The 21,676-nt window shown below is 29.2% G+C and overlaps 2 protein-coding genes across 4 annotated transcripts; both read left to right on the top strand.

Annotated features, from left to right (window-relative positions):
- The first annotated feature begins 5,209 nt into the window (after nucleotides 1–5,209).
- Nucleotides 5,210–8,458, top strand: LOC149883668 (histamine H2 receptor-like). 2 transcript variants are annotated; one of them, XM_090098796.1, is made up of 3 exons: nucleotides 5,210–5,710; nucleotides 5,885–6,047; nucleotides 6,865–8,458. In XM_090098796.1, the coding sequence occupies exons 1-3, from the start codon at nucleotides 5,476–5,478 to the stop codon at nucleotides 7,541–7,543; spliced, it is 1,077 nt and encodes a 358-aa protein (XP_089954922.1). In that variant the 5' UTR covers nucleotides 5,210–5,475; the 3' UTR covers nucleotides 7,544–8,458. The 2 variants fall into 2 exon arrangements, with proteins under 2 accessions (XP_089954922.1, XP_089954923.1); XM_090098797.1 differs by lacking the exon at nucleotides 6,865–8,458 and adding an exon at nucleotides 6,682–6,795.
- A 145-nt stretch (nucleotides 8,459–8,603) lies between these two features.
- On the top strand, nucleotides 8,604–21,099 carry LOC145185080 (dynein regulatory complex subunit 5-like). 2 transcript variants are annotated; one of them, XM_090098787.1, is made up of 14 exons: nucleotides 8,604–8,739; nucleotides 9,341–9,381; nucleotides 9,697–9,761; nucleotides 9,877–9,955; nucleotides 10,032–10,159; nucleotides 10,260–10,303; nucleotides 10,558–10,670; nucleotides 11,589–11,690; nucleotides 12,867–12,942; nucleotides 13,076–13,193; nucleotides 16,437–16,620; nucleotides 16,717–16,834; nucleotides 20,297–20,356; nucleotides 20,477–21,099. In XM_090098787.1, exons 2-14 carry the CDS (start codon nucleotides 9,350–9,352, stop codon nucleotides 20,642–20,644), a joined length of 1,287 nt encoding a protein of 428 aa, XP_089954913.1. In that variant the 5' UTR covers nucleotides 8,604–8,739; nucleotides 9,341–9,349; the 3' UTR covers nucleotides 20,645–21,099. The 2 variants fall into 2 exon arrangements, with proteins under 2 accessions (XP_089954913.1, XP_089954912.1); XM_090098786.1 differs by lacking the exon at nucleotides 8,604–8,739 and adding an exon at nucleotides 8,966–9,037.
- The last annotated feature ends 577 nt before the right edge of the window (nucleotides 21,100–21,676 follow it).

Raw genomic sequence — 21,676 nt, 5'->3', positions numbered from 1 at the left:
TGATTGATTCAAAAGACCGTCGTTAAAAAATGTTTCAGTAATTTTTATTCGATCTTTGTCGTCGTGATCATGATTATCACTCTCTGATTGATTTTTAATCTCTAAGTCAGACTCTGCCACTTAAACCGTTGCAGCTTTCATTTAGATGATGGATTAAGATGTTGGCATTGGGGATACATAAATATGTCCTTGCTTTTTGTGACATAAGTGTGTTATTTGAATTGGAGTTTGATCAAGATAGTATTTTGTTCTGGCTGATATGGGAAGTCAATGCTTTCCAGATATAACTTGTTTTCTTTAAAGTTTATGATTCCGAAGTATAATGTGAGGAAGTCTTTGCCGAGTATTACATCACAGATGAGAATATCCTTATGACAAAGGTTTTAAACTGGTATGTATGCTTCTTAATTTCGAGCTGTAGTATAAACATTCCTTTAATGAATAGTGTTTGACAGTTACCAGAAGTAACTCATGGTTAGTCACTTTTTTGTAAAGTTAGATTGTTTCCAGCATTTTTCAGCATTTTGTAAAGATTGAAGGTTATAGCAGTGAAAGCTGCTCCAGTGTCAATTAGTATTCTTATTCAAAGATTGCATACTTTTCCCCAAATGTTAAGATTTGTTGTTTGAGGCATAGTTTTCCGTTAAGACATTTGGTCTGTTATCTTGATCAAGCATTATATCATTATAACATATTATATTATTTTATTACATATATACATTATATTTTATTATATATATTATATTGTATCAAACATTCAAAACACTTAAAACTACTAATCTAAATGATTGTTTTTCTAATATCTCTTTATTTTCGTAAGCTTCATAGTTTACTTCCTCGAAGTGTTCTGGAGTGAAATGTTGATAGATAACGTAACCTTCTATCTCAACTTTAGAAGTATCATCAGGTAATTCGGGGCAGATATTGGTGGTGATTTCATCTGTGCCATTTTGGTTAAGTCTTGTAAGACTTTCGATGTTTTTGGAGTTGATAAAGAAGCTTCATCTTCGGAAATTTCTGGGCCTTCATGAGTGAACTTTTTTATACTTTAGGGTTTATCAATTGCTGAGTTTGGAAATTCCTTACTGTTTACCCCCTTATAATGTAATATGTTGTAACAAATATCGAACCTGATCTTGTAGAGATTTTGTTTACTGTTCCAGTTATAATTTTTGACCTTGATTTGAGATAACTGTTTTTGTAAGTTTGTTGCGAGTTATTTATATTAGTAGATCTCAAATTTTGGTTAATCAAATTAAGTCAATATTATTTATTGTTCGTGTTTCTGTTCTGGTTATCAAAGTATCGTGGTGCCAAGTTTGTATTGTTTCTTCATTGCTATTGTTGAGTAAGATTTTTCCCGTGCGAATTTTGTGGGTTGTTTTTTTGTGGAATCCTAAGATCTTGATATTCTTTCGTGTAGAGTCTTGCTAAATGTCTACTTTATTGTATATAAACCAGGTTGGCTGATTTACTGGGATTAGATTATGATCCTGATTTAGGTCGAAGTTGTTATTTACTTTTCTCCGTAGACTTATTTTTAACTTTCTAATTTCGTTTTTGAGTTTCGCAAATTTCCTAGTTGCATTTTCTGGGTTAGTTATATCGCACTATCGTAGCCGCGGGGTGGTATATCGCTATTGGCAAAAGATCTAGTGTAATGTTTAGTCAACTGGTTTTGCAATTTTTCATGGTTTTAATTGCGGTTTCAATTAAGATCATCATCAAAATTAACTGAATTATTCACTCGAGCAATTCTGGTTACTTGTTTCTATGGTTGGCTTAAAAGAAGTCTTCTCTTTAAACTAGAATTAACTCCTTGAATAAAAAGATCTCTTTTAGTTTCCTCCAAAACTTTTAATTCTCCGTCCACCCACCCCCTCTCGGCGGCCATGGGTGCAGATAGTGATTTTGAGTAAAATAGTGGTATAACGTTAGGATTATTGTTGTTGTGAGGTGAACCTGAACGACTTGCCATGATTTTGGTATTGAGAAGAAAACGATGTTCTAAATGTTTTCAAAATGTGTTTCCGTTTTTTTGAAAAATGTCCAGCTATTTTTTTCTACTCTTAAACAAAAAGTTTTTTCTGATTGTTTTTTTTCTTCGTCTTTTTTTCAAAAATAAATTATTTAAATATTCCAAATGATAATAATCAAAGAGTCTAAAGTGTAAACCGTTCAAACATCTCACTGATCTATGGAGAAATGAGTGAATAAAATTGAGCTCGGTAGGACCTCCAGTGTGAGAGCGAAGTTTTCTTAAATTGTATCAAGATGATGAGAATGTGAGTTAATGCGGTTCTTTATGTATGAGGAAGGGGGACTCTATGTGTGAGCTGGATTTTTCTAAGTGTGGCAATAGTGAGTTAAGAGAATGTGTGAAGGGTGAGGTTTCAAGTGTTTGTTTTAAGACGATGGGAATGTGAGGACGGTAAGGAGAGGCTGTGAGTGGATAAAGGTGATCTTGGTGGGACCTCCAGAATAAGTGCGATGATGATGATCTCTTTTTAACATCTTCCTCAAAAAAAAATTCTCCTATTGATTTTCTCATCGAATTCTTTTCATCGAATTCTCTTATTAAATCTCCGAAAATTCGTCTCATAAAATTCTCTCTAAAAGAAGAATCTCCTAAAAATCTCTTCTCTAGAATTCTCCCCATCATGAGAATCCCTCAAAATCTTCTCTAAAGAAAAACCATAAAAAACTTCCTAAAACTTCCTCCTTAGAAACTTCCTTCTTTTCAAAAATTTCTAAGACTTTCTCAATCGCATCTTTTCTCTCTGCAGATGTTTCTTGAATTCTATTACAGAATGTGAATCTTATCTTCAAGTGTGTTTAGTACTTTGGTTTCAACTTTTGAGTCATGGTTCTTTAAAACAGGTTTAACCGGTTTTCTTTTGATTAGTGTTTATCTCAAAATTTTCACGAACTTTACGAAACTAATATTAAAACTAATTTTAAACTTTAAACTAATATTATTTTATCAGTGAAGTTACATTTGTATTTCTGAACGTTTTTGCGAAAACATAATTAAACATTAATAATGTGACTGATTTATTTTTCATATAATTGCAAATGTAAGTTCACTTGGTGTTTTTCCTGTCTCACTATATTTTCTTCGATCGAATGTTTATGTTTGAATCGAGTAAAACTTAAAGATAAATTTTTTGTAGGTTTATATTTTTAAAGAGATTTCAAACATTGTTGAATTTAAGTATAACTAATATATGTATTTATTTATGACTTATATATGTTAAGTATGTTGATATTGAGTTAAGTTTTCTTAATTTTATATATTATGTGAGGGCGGGGTTTTCTTTTATCATTACTTTATCTTATTAGTGTATTAGTGGTATGAAGCTGTCGTAAGAAGGGTGTAAGATAAGGAGGTAGGAGCACAAGAACTTAGTGAAGGTATTGTGAAGGTTGGGATTGAGGTTGAGGGTCTGAGGATAGTTTGACTAGAAAAGAGCAAGGTCTGGGGAAGATTTGCTTGAGACTGAACGGAAAAAATAATTTGTTTGAAAACAGCACAGTATAAGTAACTTGATCAAAAAAAGGGGGTGAAAGGTCTTTTTTATAAAATTAGAAAAAGAGAAATCCTTATACCCATGATTAAAAAGAATACACTTATTGTAAAAACGTTGTTGGAGTCCTCCCAAAAAAATGGTCACAAAGTATTGATTTTAAAAAGATAAAAATGAAGATGATAAACAATCAAAAAAGATGGCAATGGTAGAACTCTTTTTTTGTAAAATGCAAAAATAAGGTTTTAACTTATTCTTTTTTTTTAAAAAAAAATTTGTTTTTTTTTGTTTTTTTTAGTTTTTGTGCATTTTGAGAAATATTATAAAAGTCATTTTAAATATTTTAGGAAGTTTTTTGTATTGTTAATTATTTAAACATTTTGAACTAAAAAGACAAGATATTTTGGATAAATACTGCAAATTCAAGAACTAATTCCTCAGAGGCTTTACCATTTTGAAGTATTTATGCTGGTATCCATACTTTATTAACCACTGCTTGTGGTTTTAGGCCTATGATCTTGCATTTGTCACGCAAAGATTGAAATATCATTATCAATTGATGTTAAAAAAGTATTGCTGCATTTTGCAGCGTTTGTTGAGTTTATTTGATTCGATTTCAGAGGAAACTTCAATGTTTAGACGGTTAATTGGTGAGTAGACATTTAACTGAGGTGGTTAATGATTTTGCAATAGTTTCCTCGTCTTCTATGGGTTTGCCTTTTCATTTATACCCAAATCTTATGAGAAGCCGTGAATCAAAATGTTCTATAAGATACTTTGTTCTGTGACTGGTAAAATTCCGGTTGATCTAAACTCAGAACTTGAATGTAATTTGCCACCTGGTTTGATTCAGCAATGCCATTAAAAACAAAGCGAATGAACAAAAGTTTCATTTAAACCTGTTTCTCTCGGTCCAAAAAGGTTTGAGCGTTCAGCAAGCAAAGTATATTACTTTCGTTTTAAGGCACAAAACAACACACATCCAATGACTGAAACAGGTGGTTAAGATGAGGAAGAAAATGAACAACAGTTATGCTTTCTAAAATATTCTAAAACATCCAAAGACTGGTGACCCTCTTTAACTAGTAACAGTGGTCTATCTTTAACCTGTTTAAAAGTTCATTAAACCACATCAAATAGTTATTTACTTCCGTAATCTTCCAACCGCTGACATTTAGTGTATTTGTAGTTTTTAAAAGAGCATTTTTAACTTTCCACGAATTCTGAAAGTTTTTTTCGGATGCATTACATGTCGCTTAAATTGTAACGTCTTCACGTCCAGCAGCACATCAGTGCCGGAGTAGCTTTTTGGGAGCTAGGGTCCTTTACTTTGAAATAGCCTAAGGCAACTAAAGTCTCATTTGTCAATATTTAAAAATTTGAGGTAATAAAATAACCTTAAAGGGCTCAGCCTTTAAGTTTGATGCCACATGTTGAATAGGCCACAGTTAGTAAAACATAGTATTTTACTAATCGCCAACATTTTTTCAAAATTGTGTTTAATTCTTTTTTTTTTTCTTTTATTTCTCTTAGTTGCATACTTTAAAAGGTACTTAGATATTTTTTTTATATTAAGTAATTATTTTTATATAAGTAGATATTAAGTAAAATATTTACATTTCTTACCTAAAAACAGACTTCGATAGAAGTTAGTTTCTCACTTTATAGGAATGATGTTTCAAAACAATCTGATTTCATAGATCTGAAGATGATTTAATATAACGGATCGACGTATATCTATTGTCGGTAATATAAGTGGTTTAAGTATAATTAGTATATGTATTTATTTATGGTACATGCGCTAAGTATATTGATATTGTATTTAACATACTTATAGTTTCTTACTTCTATATAAATATTTTTTATTTCTCTAAAGTCAAAAGATAGTTTCCTATATCTAGATAAATTTGAATAAAGTGTAAACGACGTTATCTTGTAGCTCCTAATTATGGCAAATAGCACAATCATTGAATTTAAAACAGACGAATATACCTACGGCACCATATTAGTTGCTGCGAACGAGTCTTACAGAACTGCAAGTTATGCTTGGAAAGTTACCTTCGCTGCCATATTGATAATTCTCTTGCTATTAGGAATTGCTGGTAACTTACTTGTTATTTTAGCAGCTTGGAGCTCAATCCAGCTAAAAAGAAGAATCACAACAATATTCATTCTTAGTTCGGGTATTTCCTTAAAATTATTTTAAAAAAAAAGTAAACCCTTTCTTTTTTAAAGTTTTAAATGACAATTAACATCTTGAACACTGTTGCTAACAAATTTTGAAAATGAGAGATTTGGTGTTAACTATCCGTTTATGAAATATTAATTTTAAATAATGTAGATGTTTCTCTCTTCAGCAATCTCAGATTTAACGATTGGAGTCACTCAAATACCTTTGAAGATTTATTTCGAAGTAAATTGTTACATCTGGTCTGCATCAATTTGTTATTTCTACTTTATGACCGATGTTCTAGGTTACGTGTCAAATATACTAAGTCTTTTTGCAATTGTGATTGACAGGTAATTGTTAAAATCTTTTTTATAGAATACACTTAAAATATAGCACCTGTTGCTCTTAAAACAAGAAAAAGCTTTTAAATTACCTATGCCTGAATAATCTTGGCAAATAAATTTATTCTAAATCCTTACGTACTTACTCGTTTATATCACCATCTATCTGAACCTGGAGGAGAGACCGGCGCCTAATATCGTGCTTTTTCATTACTAACTGTAGAATACCTATTAGATGTCGTAGTTATTTTTGTATTTGCAAAAACCGTAAAGCTTGGCTATATGCGCAATTCGCAACTATACAGAACAAAGTATATACTAGGAACTTTATTATTTAAAAAAAAAAGTAACCATTTGAAAATATGACATCTTAAACCGCAGCTGAGGTATGTTTTCGCAGCTATTTTACCTTGAAAAGAATAATGTTATAAGAAGAAAAGAAACAAAAGCAAACTAGTTTGAAAAAAACTCTTCACTGAAATTTAAAAGGACTCATCACTATTTTACGAAGACGAAAACACCCCCTCGTTAGTGCTTTTTATATCTGTTAACAGTTTTTGGCCTCAAAAACTTAAAACATGTAAATATAGCTGAGATGTCGTTTTTGTTACTTTTACTAAGAGATCGTGTATTTTTTTCTAAGGTTGCTCTGGAAGAAACTGACTTGCATTACTTGTGATAAATTACCCGTGTGGGAGATAGCCCCGGTCTCCCCTACTTGACGTAACTATACCACATTACACTTGTTTACGTAGATTTATTATTATTATAATCTACGTAAACAAGTATAATGTGGTACTATACCACATTATACTTGTTTACGTAGATTTATTCTTCTGCAAATGCCGTTTCGGTACAACAACCTCGTCACTTCAAACAAAGCAAAAGTGTTCGTAGCGTTCATTTGGCTATTTTCCTTTGGTTGGAGTATTCTTTCTGTGTTTAGCTGGAGAAGTTTACATACCGTAAGCGTATCAATAGCAAAAAAATCTTGTGTGAACAACAATAACGCTTTCTATGCAGCATTATTTTTTGGGATATACTTACCTGTGTTAATTATTATGACTTATCCTTATATTAATTTTATACAACTCATCCATCGTCATTTAAAAGCTATCAAACCAACAGAAGTTAATATAGTTGTCAGTAGCTTTGATGGGAAATTTAAGGCAGCAAAAACAGTGGCGATAATCTATTTATCGTTTTTGATATCTTACCTTCCGTCGTGCGTTATTAACGTTATTGCATTCGTCTATCCCAAATACTTTCCGAAATTAATGTCAAAAAACAAACTTTTGATGCACTTTATATTTTATATTTTCGTTGAAGTTCTTCCGATCATCAGTACTGCAGTGGACCCATTTATTTACAGTTTTTTGGATAAGAACTTTCGAAATGAATTTAAAAGAATCATTTACAGAACGCCATTGAAAGAGGGAGCTCCAATAAAGCACCCTAACTTAAAGTTAAAGACACGAATTGAGAGAAGAAATATCAAAACTTAACTTGCAAAATTAAAATTGTACAAAAACAAAACTAGGTTCATGGGTTAGAAAAAGATTATTTAACTTCATTTTTTTTAGATAAATCCAAGAAATGTATCTTCAAAAGAAGGGTAATGAAACATTTACAAACTCTTTTTCTGCCTACTTTAAAACTTTAATGTCTCATCTGACTGCTGTTCTATTAATAATAATAAGTTGAAAAGCATAGTAGGGCTCCCTGTAATCAAAGTGTTGTAAAGGAACTTCCCTTTGGTGTGCTTAATATGCTGACTAAGTTTTTACGAAATTAAAATGCTTTCTCAAAATATTTTTTTACAGCATTTCGTTTTTTAAGCATTCACAGCAGTAAAACAGAGAAGTTGAACGAATTTTTCTAAGTGTTGTAGTGGAGCTGCTTAAAATGAATTAACAGCCATTCACCTGAACCATTATTATAAAGTATTAAAGTGCTAGTATTTAATTTAAATTATTATTACAAATTAGAAATTTTAAATTTTGTATATGAGCTACAAATCATTCATGGAAAATGTCCTCGAGAATTCTATAGAATAAAAGTCACTTATAAAACTGTTTGTCAGTGGAGTCCGAACTCGTACGAAAACTCTCGTGGAGTTTAGTTAATGACCCAAAAATATTTCATCTTATCTTTACAAGTAATTCGGAAAATATCGAATTTATTTGAAATGTTATTCGGACTGGAATGTTGTAGATATATATTGAGCAGATTTATGCAGGTTAAAGACTTATGTTTGTAAAAACGTAAGTTTTTAATTTTTCTTCATTTGACCGCAAATTCTTATATCCATTGCAGATAAAAAAAAAAAAAAAAAAAACTTTGTTATATCTTCATTTTGTAATACAGTTTTAGAGAAATGAAAAGTAAAAAAACCACTATTACAGACCATTTTTGGATCACCTTTTATCTGTTACTGCTTATTAACTTAGTCCCTATAAGTTGAGTTTTAAACTAAACGACCAACGACCGTGACCTTGACCGTGTGTCGGTGTGGTGTAACTAAAGGTTTGTCTCTAAGATAAACACTGAATTGCACGTGGATTTATTCACTTAAATTTGTTATTTCTGCGCTGCCATTTTCAGAAAAATTTTTTTGTTCATTTATGTAGTTACTCTAATCTCTGTTTTTCTTTACAGAATAAAAAAAATCAAATAAAAATGGAAATAAAATGTTAAAAAGGTAAAAATATTTTTTAAATTATTTGTATTTATCTGCTTTATCAAATATGTATTTAACGCATATCCTAATAAAAGTTACAAAAGACATGGCGTAGGAAACATTATTAGTTCTTTTAAAGTTTTTAAGCCAATAAACTATCATTTATTATTTATATACGTATAATATAAGTATAGGAATACAATAAAGAAATATTGCAAGTTTATTTAGGCCAGGTTTTTTTCTTTTTTGTTGTGGTGGATCTATGTCCACACCCCCTCTTCACTGGCTTCTGATTTTAACACTGATTTTAGATAAACGGGTACTTGAGTATAAAACTGTATCCATTTAAGTTATATAATTTGCTTTTTAAAACATTATTTCAAATTTTTTTCTAAACAGTAAACGAACAATTCATGAATTGTATGTATGTATGTATGTATGTATGTATGTATGTATGTATGTATGTATGTATGTATGTATGTATGTATGTATGTATGTATGTATGTATGTATGTATGTATGTATGTATGTATGTATGTATGTATGTATGTATGTATGCATGTATTTTCATGTATAAATATTTAGATACATATATGTGTTATTTAACTAATATTGTTATATAGTGTCATCAAATGAGAAGAACTATTGCTGAAGATCCGGAGTGGTAATACTTTGTTTCAGTAATAAAAAAAACTGCAATCAACCCATGTTGATCTCCTGATCCAAAATCTGTGTAGTTCAACCTTTTATTTATCCTATTTGCTTTTTTTTTTTTTTTTTTCTTAAAAAAAAAAAAGCAAAATAGGATAAATATTGCTTCAATGTTACTTTATGCAGTTTTTCTTTCAATGTCTGTTGTTTTTTTAATTTAAACTTTCACAACTTCTTAATCAATAGAATTCTTAAGTTATTGTTTTACTACAATGTATAAAATTTCTTTTTAACATAATTGCTTATTTTTAAAAATTCTTTTTAAAAGGAATTTAGCCACAGTCCCAGATTTAACAAAATTATGTCTCTCAAGTATTGTGCAAAATTTTGCAAGTAAAAAAATTTTTTTCCCCATAGTTTTCTGTTTTCTATATATACTATAAATATTTATCTCTTTCTTTGCTTTTTGCTTTTTAAATACAAATTTTTATTCATTAAAATATTTTAGAAAACCCTGTTTTGAATGATCTGTTGCCACAGCATCGGTCAAAGGTTTTAAATGAGTTGGATGTCAAATTACCACTCAGGTACATTCAGTGTGAGTTGTATTTAAGGTCTCTAAACCTAGTCATAGTTATATTTTGTAAAACATTTTCATTTTAGCATAACTGCAAATTTAATAGAAGATCAAAGTTATTGGAAAAGATGTTTTAAATCAACGTGGGGAGTTGCAGATATTTCTTTGTATGGCCATGACTGGAAAAGAATTTATTTTGAAAAAAGTTTGGAAGGTTTGTGATAACAAAAAGTTGAAAATAAATCAAGTTTGATCTAAAATGTTTTATTGAAAACTCACCCACTCTTTTTTAATGGCACAAGTTCTTTTGTTAGATTGTATTGAGAACTTCATACCTGGAACTACAGATCCTGCCCAAGTGAGTTTGGTTTGATAAATTGTCATATTTTATAAATAGAGTTAGAAATCTGTACTTGGATATAGGCGATATGTATGTTCCTAAACACATACCTGCATTAGTAGATGGATTCACACACACAAACATGCAAGTACATGTATCTGATAATAATACCCAATAGTATCTTTTTTCTTTTCTGATTTTTTTTATTTTATTTTATGACTGTTTAATTTTCAAAATTGATTTTTTAATTATTTTTTAAAACTATTTGCTAGCTGAATGAACTTTTAAAGTTGTCAGGAAAATACATAAACCGATTAGAAATCAAACAGCTCCTTCCTCCTATAAAAGCATCTCAGCTCAGTTTAGATGACAGTTTTTCAGATAGGTATGTCACTTTTTTCTTATTTCTTAAACTCTCAATGTTTCATCTCTTAAACTTTTGTTTATATATATCAGAACTTTGTAATCTATTTCAAAGCTGAACCTACATTACATTAAGTTTCTCCAAAGTAATAGCAAAACCTTGTTTAACAAATTCTATTGTATGACTATCTGTAAGACATTTGCATGTCATAAAATACACACAAAACATATGGCTGATATAAAAGAAGTTCAGTTTAAACAATATGTTGTAACTTTCATTGCAAAAAGAAGCAATTGGAAAACAGTTTAACAAAATTTTAACTTACTTGAGAATATGTTTTGATGATCGTTTTTGAGAATATGTAAATTTATGGCACAGTTACATTTTTCCAGCTTTAAGTCAAATTGAATAATATTTGCTCTAGATTATATTGCTAGCTATATCTAAAAAGGTGGCAGCTCACAATATTGGGATTGTGCGCTGCCACCTTTAAATTAACAGGAAAAGTATGGCATTTATTTAAAAATCTTAGAGTAAGGTGCCCTTTTCTACAGATTTAATTGTTCAACCAAGCTTATTTTGCTTCATTCTTTCCAACACAAATCAGGCCAATATGCAGACAAGTGTTAATGTTCACTTTTAAAATTGTAGAAAAGAATCAGTAATTTATTGATCAATAGTTTTTTGTTAAAAGTATTGTTGAAAACTCCACAATAATCAAAAGAAGGACCAGAATGTTTTGAAACTGAACTAAAATATTTAGTTATAAAACTCTTAGAACCACTGAACTAATTTTTAACTGTTATAATATAGTTTAGTGGTATCTACCGATTGGTGTATTTTACTAAAAGACTTGAGTGATATTCAGTTTAAGCAATCAAGATACTAAAAAATCTTTCATTCTTAATCAAATCAATTGTCTCATATTGAATTTTTTAGTGAGAGTGATGCAGGAGACATTACATTTACTGGTGATCATTTAGACTTAAACATTTTGGTGAAATCTCTTCCATTTTTGCATGAACTTTACATTACTTATGGGTAACTTTTTTTTTTGTTAAAAATTGGCTATACAATGTTATTTGTAATTTTCATCTGTAAATTTTTTTTTTCATGTTTTATTGCTTTCCACATATATTTGAGAAAGTAAAGGTATGAAAAACTTTGAAAGGAAATATATTTTGTTTTAAATATTCTACTTTATTAGCTTCTACATAAAAGAAAAGGTCTCAATAAAATATCAATTCCTTTTAAAATTCTGTTTTCCAATCTATAGCTTGTGAGTAAAAGATTTAATGTGGTTCAAAATAATTGTTCTATTACATGAATGAATGAAAATGATTATTTAAGTTGTCTGTTTTTCAATCATATGTTCATGTTTCATCATATATTTCATCCATATGTTTATGTTTCATCATATATTTCATCCATATGTTCATGTTTCATCATATATTTCATCCATATGTTCATGTTTCATCATATATTTCATCCATATGTTTATGTTTCATCATATATTTCATCCATATGTTCATGTTTCATCATATATTTCATCCATATGTTTATGTTTCATCATATATTTCATCCATATGTTCATGTTTCATCATATATTTCATCCATATGTTCATGTTTCATCATATATTTCATCCATATGTTCATGTTTCATCATATATTTCATCCATATGTTCATGTTTCATCATATATTTCATCCATATGTTCATGGAAAAAAATATTAAAGTATATCTAATGCTTTGAAATGTCTTGTATACAAGTTTTGGCATTTTCAGTTAAATTTAACTTAAAATTGAATTTTTGTAAAAACTTGAACTGAATTTTATATTTGGTACCTTATTCATGGAAATTTTAGTGCTTAATTTTAATGCTTATTTGATAAGAAGCATTAAAATTAAGCAATAAATTTCTTTTAAATAAATAAGATACCTACAAGTCAAAATGCCAAGGATGTAGTTAAATTTTTTAAATAGTAAATTTATTTCAACTTTTAAAAAAAATATTTTCTGAAACTTTGATAAGTTGGTTATCCAACTTCTTGTGGGGTATTTGACCAAGCTCTGAATCAAGTAGGTGTGGTAGGTTAGTAAATGTGATTGAACACTTAAAATGAACATTTTAAATTTAGTCTACCAAAAGAAATTTTTTAATGTAATATAAGCTGTAACATGATATATTGTGATGCATTCATATTTGTAAACTATACAGTGTGCAAAATTGTGGGATGAACTTCGAGTGGAACTTATTTGAGTTTACTACTAAAGATTGTTCACTTTTAGCTAAGGTAAATTTCTTAGGCAATCTCTTTTATAAGACTTTTGCTAATATCTACGCAATTTAATTGTTACAACAACCTAACCTATGTTTCTGTCATTATTTAAAAATATAAATCTCAACTTAAAAAGTTTAAAATTTAGGCTTTAAGCTCATTTCCTCAGTTGAAATTGTTTCAATTATGTAAAAGCAAAGTGGATGATGACAAGGCAAGAGTGATAATCAAAAGCATACTCGATCATCCTACATTAAATACGCTTGGTAAAAGTTGTTATGCCTTGATTTATTTGTAGTTTTAAGTGAAGGCTGAGTTAATGTTTTGATGATTTCATTTTTAAAATTTAACAAAGGTTTTTTAATCAAATGTTTAAAAAACTTTAATGAGTTACAAATTTGTAGTTTCTTTTGTTTGGCTTTTCGGCTTCAAAGTTAAATTTTTCAGTTCTAAAATTTTAAATATCTAAATTTAAAATTCAATTCATAAAGCAAGTTTAAGTTTTGAAAAAATTTAAACTTACTTTAAAAAGTTTGAATAAAATCAATAAAAGTATAAAGTAAATTACCATAAGCACAAAGAAAATTAAGTTTAGAAAGTTGCTCAAAAAGTATCTCATGCTTACTCTATCTATCAAATGTAGAGGCTCCCATTCATTTTTAGCTCCTAAAATTTTAGAACAAAGTTTTAATAAAGTAAATATACAATGGGCAAAAAAATTCATGGGCTAAGAGCTATTAAGCTTTCTAAAAAAAAAAAATATTGGAAAGATTTTTTTCTTTTTGTTGTTATTGTTGTTGAAAAATATTGTTAAAATCATAAAGATGAATATATTATTTTAAAAATTGCTTTTGAAATTTTTTATCTTTATGGTCACATTATATTAGGAACTTTGTTTTAATTCAAATTTCAAATATTTTCATAAAAAAAAATAATGAACCAAATCACTAGTTTTTAAGTGTTTATATAAAAAAGTATTTTGTTACAATTTGTTGGACCTCCTTTTGCTTTAACTATAGCTGCCAAATGTCTTGGCATGGATACTATCAAGTATTTGGTCTCTTGGGTCAGTTTGATCCCCAGCTCTCAAGATTACATCTTTCAGATCTTGACAATGACCTATCTCCTGTCCTAAAGTCCATAATTACCCATAAATGCTAATTGGGAGGTAATTTGGTGACTGTGCTGGCCATTTCATCATACAGCATTTTGATGAATCATTTTTGTGTTTCGTTTGCTTGAGACAATTGTTTTACTGGAAGATAAAATTGTTTCCTAATATTAGTTTTCTGACAGAAGATTTCAGATTTTTTTAAATGTTTGTGTGTATTGCAGCGTTCATAATGTTATTAATAAAAGTTATTTTTCCAACTCCTTGCTATGAGATTAGCACCCCAAACCATATTGTTTTAAGTTTTAAATTTGAACTGTTAAATTTAGTGTTTCCAACATTAAATTTAACAGTTCTTCTCATACAGCTTTTATAATCCTGTTTACTTTTTTTGCCAATTTTTTTGAGCTTCATCAGATGATTTAGGTTATACTTTGACTGATTGCTCTGTAACACTTTCTTCCAGCAGCCTAATGACATATTGGCAAGCCTTTTATCAAACATTCTTTTCATATAGTAGTGTGCAAAAGTTTGTAAACAGATAAATTTTTCAATTTTTTTCATCATAACTTTGTGACTTTTTACTGAAAATGAATGAAGTTTTCAACAATTGTTCCTATTATGCAATTAAATAGTATTATACAAAAAAATGATAACTTATTACGGAAAAGAGAAATTCAAATTTTATTGAAAACATAATTGTACAAGTTTATAAACAAATGAAAAAACTCAAAAAGAGATATTTCAAATTCCTCCATAATTTTTAATCACACCACATTAGTATTTTGTTGGATAGCCTCTAGATTTTAATGTTGCTTAACAACAACAACATATAGAGTCAACTAAGTTGATAAGAACGTCTATGGGGACATTTGCCCAACAATCCGAAAGCACCTGGAATAAATGATTTTTATTGATTGGTTTTTTGCCTTTCAATTGACGATTGAAATGTTCCCAAGATGTTCTATTGGATTTAAATCTTTGTCTTGAGAAGCCCAAATCGAATTAGGAGTTTTTTTCAAAATAAAAGAATTTTTGATAGAATTTGCACAGTGCTTTAGATTGTTGCCTTGCTGGAAAATCAAACCATGAGGCATTTTGTCCATTCCATGTGGCAGCATAGCATACTTGACTTTGTCTAAATATACATTCTGATCCATTATGTCTTCAATTTGATGAAGCGGACAAATAGAATCATGACTGAAAGATCCCCAAACCATTAGATTGCTATCACCATGCTTATTTGTTGGCTTTGATACTTAGGTGCAAACCTTTCATCTTTCGGATGTCTAATGTAATTGATACCATTGCTACCAAACATATAAAATTTTGATTCAGCAGTGAATAAGACTTTTGACCATTCTGTTAAAATCCAATCCTAACAATCTTTTACAAATTTCGTTTGGACTAAGCGATTATTTTATAATATTTATGGTTTCTCGGCAGGACAAGTACCAAACAAATTAAGCAGACACAGAAACGTTTTGTAGTATCTACGCTGCACTTAACATCGTAACTATTGCTCAAAATGTTATTTGATTTGACAGCACTTCTGCGGGAATCTTGTTTTGATTTTCTAACTAAAGTTCTATCTTGATGTTCTGTAGTTATTTTTGGCCTGCCTGGATTATGCTTGTTTTCAAGTGTCTTTTGGTCTCTATATCTCTTTACTGATACACTAATTGTTGATTTAGCATCATCATAAAGCTCAAAAATTTCTATAAAAGGAATCCTTCTCTACAGCAAGTTTTATTAAAATTTTTTTTTCTCTTAAAGATTCCTTTGGTTTTCACATTTTTTTAAAATTCAATTTAAGTTAAATATTATCCAGCAAATTAATCTTAATATAAATACATTTTTCTTAATCAAGTTTTGATTTTCTTAATAGGGCATGGAATTGTTTATAAACTTTTGCTCAGTTATATTTTCAATGAAATTTGAATTACTCTCTTCCGGTACAAGTTATCATTTTTTTGAGCAAATTATACTATGTAATCAAATCATAGGAGCAATTGTTGAAAATTTCATTCATTTTCAGTGAAAAGTCAAAAATTTTGACGAAAAAACTTGAAAAATTTAGCTGTTTATAAACTTTTGCACGTTACTGTATGTTTTTTAGTTAAAGAAAAGTTTCTTGCAGGCTAGTCAGCCTTGAAATTCACACACACTTATACATATTTAACATCCATAGTATTCGAATTTGATCCAAATTGAGCATCTGTCATTCATTGTTTATGATAACGTAAAGAATTCATCAAAAATTTAAATCAAAGTTCACTGCACATATATTTTTGTATTGTTGAAATTAAGATTTTGCTTATGTTATTCCCAACTTTGGTCACCACTTTCAATAAATTAGATTACTATACAAATTTTATTAAATGCTGTTTATTTCCAGATTTATCTTACAACAAGCTCGGTGACAGAAGTGCAAGAGCAATAGGGAAATTGTTAAATAACCATTCTTATCTTGTAAAACTTGACCTGAAGGATAACCATATATCAGGACCAGGTGCAAAAGCTATAGCACATTCTATTGAAAAGAACTCAACTCTAAAAGTTCTTAATTTGCAATTGAATTGGTAAGTTTTTTTTGTTTGTTTGTTTGCTAAGTTTTTTTTTGAACTAAAATTATACATTATATGTTAGAATACTTAAAGTTAGAATTTCTATCTTAGTTTGCAAGATAATGGTTGTCAATCAATCTGCAAAGCGCTTTTACACAACCAAACTCTTACACATTTGCACATTGGTAGCAATAGCATTGGTGAAGAATCTGTTCCTCTGCTCAGTCAAGTATGCTCGAAAATTGTTTCAGTTAATAAATTACAAAGCAAATAAATTTCTAAACAAATAAATTATAAAACAAAACAATTTTCTATTGAGCAACCATTGCAGTTAAATGTTTGTTTTTTTTAAAAAAAATCTATTTTGTTTTAATTGTTACATATTTTATAATATCAGGTCAATTATATGTATGTATGTATGTATGTATGTATGTATGTATGTATGTATGTATGTATGTATGTATGTATGTATGTATGTATGTATGTATGTATGTATGTATGTATGTATGTAAAAAAAATGTGGTGGTATATTGTAGAGAATCTACAATATACCACCACATTTTTTTTACATACATACATACATACATACATACATACATACATACATACATACATACATACATACATACATACATACATACATACATACATACATACATACATACATACAGAAAAATAGTTGTTAGTGAAAAACTGGAGAAACCTTTTTTTTTTTTTTTATCAGTGGGAAGAGTGAACAAGCAAATTGCTTACACTGATGCATTAAGATGAGCTGGCTTAATGATTAAAGCGCAAATAAATTACTTTTAATTATTACCACTATTTAATTACTCTTAAAAACAAGTTATCTTAGATTTTACCTTTTTCCAGTTTTAAGGATCATTTCGTTTCTATCCTTCCATATGTAATGATAAATTTTTGTTTTTTTTAAAAAAATCATAAAGAAATGAGTTACATTTTGTTTTTTTCTTATTAAATTTTTGATCTAATGTTAATGTTTACTTTTAAAAATAACAGATCATAATAAATAAAAATCTTTATTGCTTAATTGCACTAAAAGTTGAATTTTAAGATTTTACAAAGAGCGTGGCTATTTAAAAAAACACCTTTTAATTTTTTTTGCTCGTTTTTTTGAAGCGGAAAATTAATGGCAGAGTATACTGACTTAGCTTACCACTAAAAGTAGTCTTTTCTAATCATTGATTGGCCCAAATTGTATTCTTTTGGAAATGGAAAATGCAAAAAAAATCACAAAACCACTTCTAGATGTACTTTTGTGCATATGGAAGTGGTTTTCTAAAAAAATTTGTTCAGAAAGAGTTTTTCAAATACTCCTTTAGTGTTATTGATAAAATTAGTTCGGTTTATTGCAGCTTGAATCTGCTCAGCAAACTAGTTCAATGAGGTTATTGTCAAGTTCTTGTTAATATTCTGTTGAGTTTAACAGTTCAACAGTGTCGTTAAAGAGTTGTAAAAATCCCAGTTTTTGAAATATTTGTACATTTTTACAATTTCAAAATGTGATTTTGCATCTTTACTCAAAATTTGAGTTCTTTTTTTTTTTTTTTTTTTTTTTTATAAGTGGTATTTCTTAACTTGTTGTCACTTTAACGATTGTTGCTGCAGAAAGGTTAAAAAAAGTTGATGTGTCTTATCTTAATGTTTTGTGACAAAATGAGAAGTTTGCAAAATAACAATTGTGAATAAAAAAATATTTAAGTTGAAAATTTTACAATGGAAGCCAAATGGACTGAAGTTTTTGATTTTTTGAAATGATTTTGAATTGAAGTTTGATTCACGCAGGTTTGCCTGTAAGTGAAGTGGTTTGTATTTCTGAAGCGTCTAAAACTACATTTTACAAAGTGAAAAAGCGTGACAGTGCTGAGAAAGCCTAAATGCCCTCTCCAGTGAACTAAAGAGTTATAAAAAGTTCACTGAAGAGCTTAAAAAGTATGTTGAAAATAATCCTATTATGTCCATCAGAAAGACAGCAAAACTGTTCAATGTTGATGAGAGGGTAGTCAGAAGAACTCTAGAAACACTTAGAAAAGTCAGTGTGGCCCGACTTACATGCCAACTTTTTACAGAATGGCTAAAAACTTTAAGGTTGGAGTGATCAAAGTAGCTTCTGAATCAGCTGATAAACCATGCTTCATCAACAGTCAAAATGTTCTCAAAGGAAAAACTTTTTAATGTTGACTGTGTGATCAATAGGCGAAATGACAAATTCATAGTGCTAAAGGGTTACAGAGCATCACCTGTGTCACACCAAGCACCCTCAGTCTGTCATGATGCTAGGAATCACCGCTTCTAATGGAGAAAAATGTCCACCATTCTACATCAAAGAGAAAGAAAAAGTTACCTCTGTGTATATCATCTTACTAAAACGTCATGTGCTGTAGCTGAAACGTCATGTGCTATGGCTGAGAAAGATATTCCCAGAAAACGATTATATCTTTCAACAGGACAATGCACCCTGTTATGGGTTCGGAGAAACCCAATAATATCTTCAGGACAACATGGCTAATTTCTAGACTAAACACTTTTGGCCACTAACCTGAGTCCCCTTGACTACAGTGTGTGGAGCGTAGTTGAGAAGAAGGCTTATAAAAAGATCGACTCAAGTGTCAAGTCACCTAAGTTATCTATTACCCGTACTTGGAATTCAATGTCAAGGGACTATATAATCAGCACCTGCCGGTTCTTCCGTCCTAGACTTGAGGCAGTGATCAAAAAAAAGGAGACTTAATTGAATGTTAAGGTGGAAAGAGCATTTATCTTCAATTTTTCTTTTATTGATATAATTTTTAATACTTAATTTTTAATACTTTTTCATGAATATAATTTTTAATACTTTAAAAATTCATTTTGAAAAATGTTCTAAAAAGTTCGCGAATCGCTCCCGTACTCTGTAGTATTTAATGACACGCTTGACAAAATTATAGTTTTAGTAAACGTTTTAAGGCGTGTGCGCGCGTGTTAGGGTTTCAGACAATGCCATGCTTGTTTTTGCTTTTTGACCTAAAGTTAGCATTGTTGTTAATATATATCCTTGTTATTATATATAATAAGATACATGTCATTAAAGCAATTAATTGACATACGCCAAGTATATACTAATAACAAAATTAAAGAACTGCTATTAGATATGCTCATATAAAATAGATCTTTATGTCAATTGGACTCAGATATGTCCAAATTAAATCATGTCTATCCTATATCAATCTGAAAAATAAAAATGATTAAATGTTTAATTGTCACTTTGGCATAAAACTATCAATTCATTTCGTAATGAAATATCATTTTTTTAATATTAAAAGTTTAACATTTGACGCCGGCTTTAACATAAAAACAACGCCGTCATCAGCCTGAAGATGGCATAATTTGATATATGTTTGATAATTTTATAATTTTAAAAGCTAATTGTATGAAAAGTTTTAAAGCAAAAAGACTTTTTCAAAGTCTCAAAATGCCATCACCTGTTTGGAAGTACTTCAAAATACTTGATTTTAGTGGAATTTACAAAAGTATTTATGGATTTTGCAATGTGACCTCCTTTTGAAAGATAATTTCGTCTCAGCTATATTAAGAATGAAATAATGTCTATTCTATATTTAGTTGCTAGCATCAGTTGAAACTGAAGAGAGAATCTTGCTTTTTAAGGTTTTTTTAACGCCTTCTTTATTTTTAGGTTCTAATGCATAACAAAACTCTTTTGAGTCTCAACCTGTCGTGCAATTCCATTAAAGAGGTAAATTCTTATCGAGGTTGACCAAAGCAGATCTTAAATCTTTCAAAAAATTATGAGTGTATATTGTTTTACTTGCTTTATTTTGTTGCTTAATGATTATTTTAATTTGCATTAATCTAGAAAGCTGGAATATCTCTTCAGGAGGCATTGATGGATAATTCTACTTTAGTTGATTTGGATTTACGTCTATGTGATGTCAGTATTCAATGCCTGTACAATGTGAATCAACAACTAAAAAAGAACAACGAAAGGAAGAAAGAACGCTATATAAAGCAGTTCCATAATTGAGTTTTAAGTATGGAAAAAAAAAAATAAGAAATTTTTATCCCGTGTAATGTTAATTTGTTCTACAATATATTTATTAAACTGGATTAACAAGTCTCCTAACAATTGGAAATAGTTTTTTGAGATATTAAACTCAGTGATGCCACCAGTAAAGATGCTATAAAAAATGATTTCCAACTAAACTGAAAAAAATCTTTTTTTTTCGGTTTAGTTAGTTGGAAATCATTTTTTGTAGTATCTAATTAAACCGAACAAAAAAAAGGATCTTATTTTATGGCATCTTTACCGGTGGCAACACTTAGTTAAAAGCTGTATTTTTCATTGTTCCATAAGTAATATGTTTGAGTCGAGTAAAAGCTAAAACTTTTTGTTTATAATACTTTAAATCTTATATACTTACATATAATTGTATTACAGTTTGCTATGACTTCTTAAAAATTATTGTGTTTAAAAAAAAAGTCTTTTTTCTAATCAATTCCTGGAGCACTTAAACTCAGTGTCTTTATTTTTGAAGCCAGTAACCTTTAATCTCTTCTCCTCCATATTTAACTTCTTGATAAAGAATTCGACAGCTACCATCTTACTCGGAAAAATCCTATAAATACTAGAGACCGCCGATTCGATACTGTTTATCGGTTTGCGGATTGTGCACCGAATTATCTATGCTAAACGGTTCAAATTACTTACGGATTGATTTGATCCGAAAATAATTTATCGGAAAATAATTCGTTAAAATTTTTTCGGATTATTTTTTCGGATTGCAATCCGATTCGATACTTTCGGGTCGGATTGTAATTCGAAAAATTTTTTTCGAATTGGAACCCGAACCGATATTATTTTTACGGATTTATACGGATTCAGAATAAAAAAAGCTTTCGATTTAAGATTCATTTTTATTTATTTATAATATTCAAATTTACAATGAAACGAAATGATTTCCTTGTTAAGAAATAAAAAAAAGTCAAAATCACACTGAAAGTTAATCATTTTCCAAATTCATTTCCTGGCCACACAATGTCTTGAATTTTACTGAGT

This window comes from Hydra viridissima, unplaced genomic scaffold (genome assembly GCF_058129835.1).
Source record: "Hydra viridissima isolate aposymbiotic clone 2 unplaced genomic scaffold, HvirCarnegie_v1 scaffold_9, whole genome shotgun sequence".
In the NCBI taxonomy this organism is placed as follows: Eukaryota; Metazoa; Cnidaria; class Hydrozoa; order Anthoathecata; family Hydridae; genus Hydra; species Hydra viridissima.
Note: the sequence above shows the minus strand (reverse complement) of the source record. Positions and strands in the feature narration are given on the sequence as shown.

Bases quoted from the DNA above. Each gene is read 5' to 3' on its own strand.
- LOC145185080 (XM_090098786.1), top strand. From the start codon at position 8,981: ATGTCCACACCCCCTCTTCACTGGCTTCTGATTTTAACACTGATTTTA. The intron at 9,382-9,696 runs GTAATACTTTGT...TCTTTTTAAAAG, and splicing joins ATTGCTGAAGATCCGGAGTG to GAATTTAGCCACAGTCCCAG. The intron at 13,194-16,436 runs GTAAAAGTTGTT...GTTTATTTCCAG, and splicing joins TCCTACATTAAATACGCTTG to ATTTATCTTACAACAAGCTC.
- LOC149883668 (XM_090098796.1), top strand. From the start codon at position 5,476: ATGGCAAATAGCACAATCATTGAATTTAAAACAGACGAATATACCTAC. The intron at 5,711-5,884 runs GTATTTCCTTAA...TTCTCTCTTCAG, and splicing joins AATATTCATTCTTAGTTCGG to CAATCTCAGATTTAACGATT. The intron at 6,048-6,864 runs GTAATTGTTAAA...TTGTTTACGTAG, and splicing joins TTTGCAATTGTGATTGACAG to ATTTATTCTTCTGCAAATGC.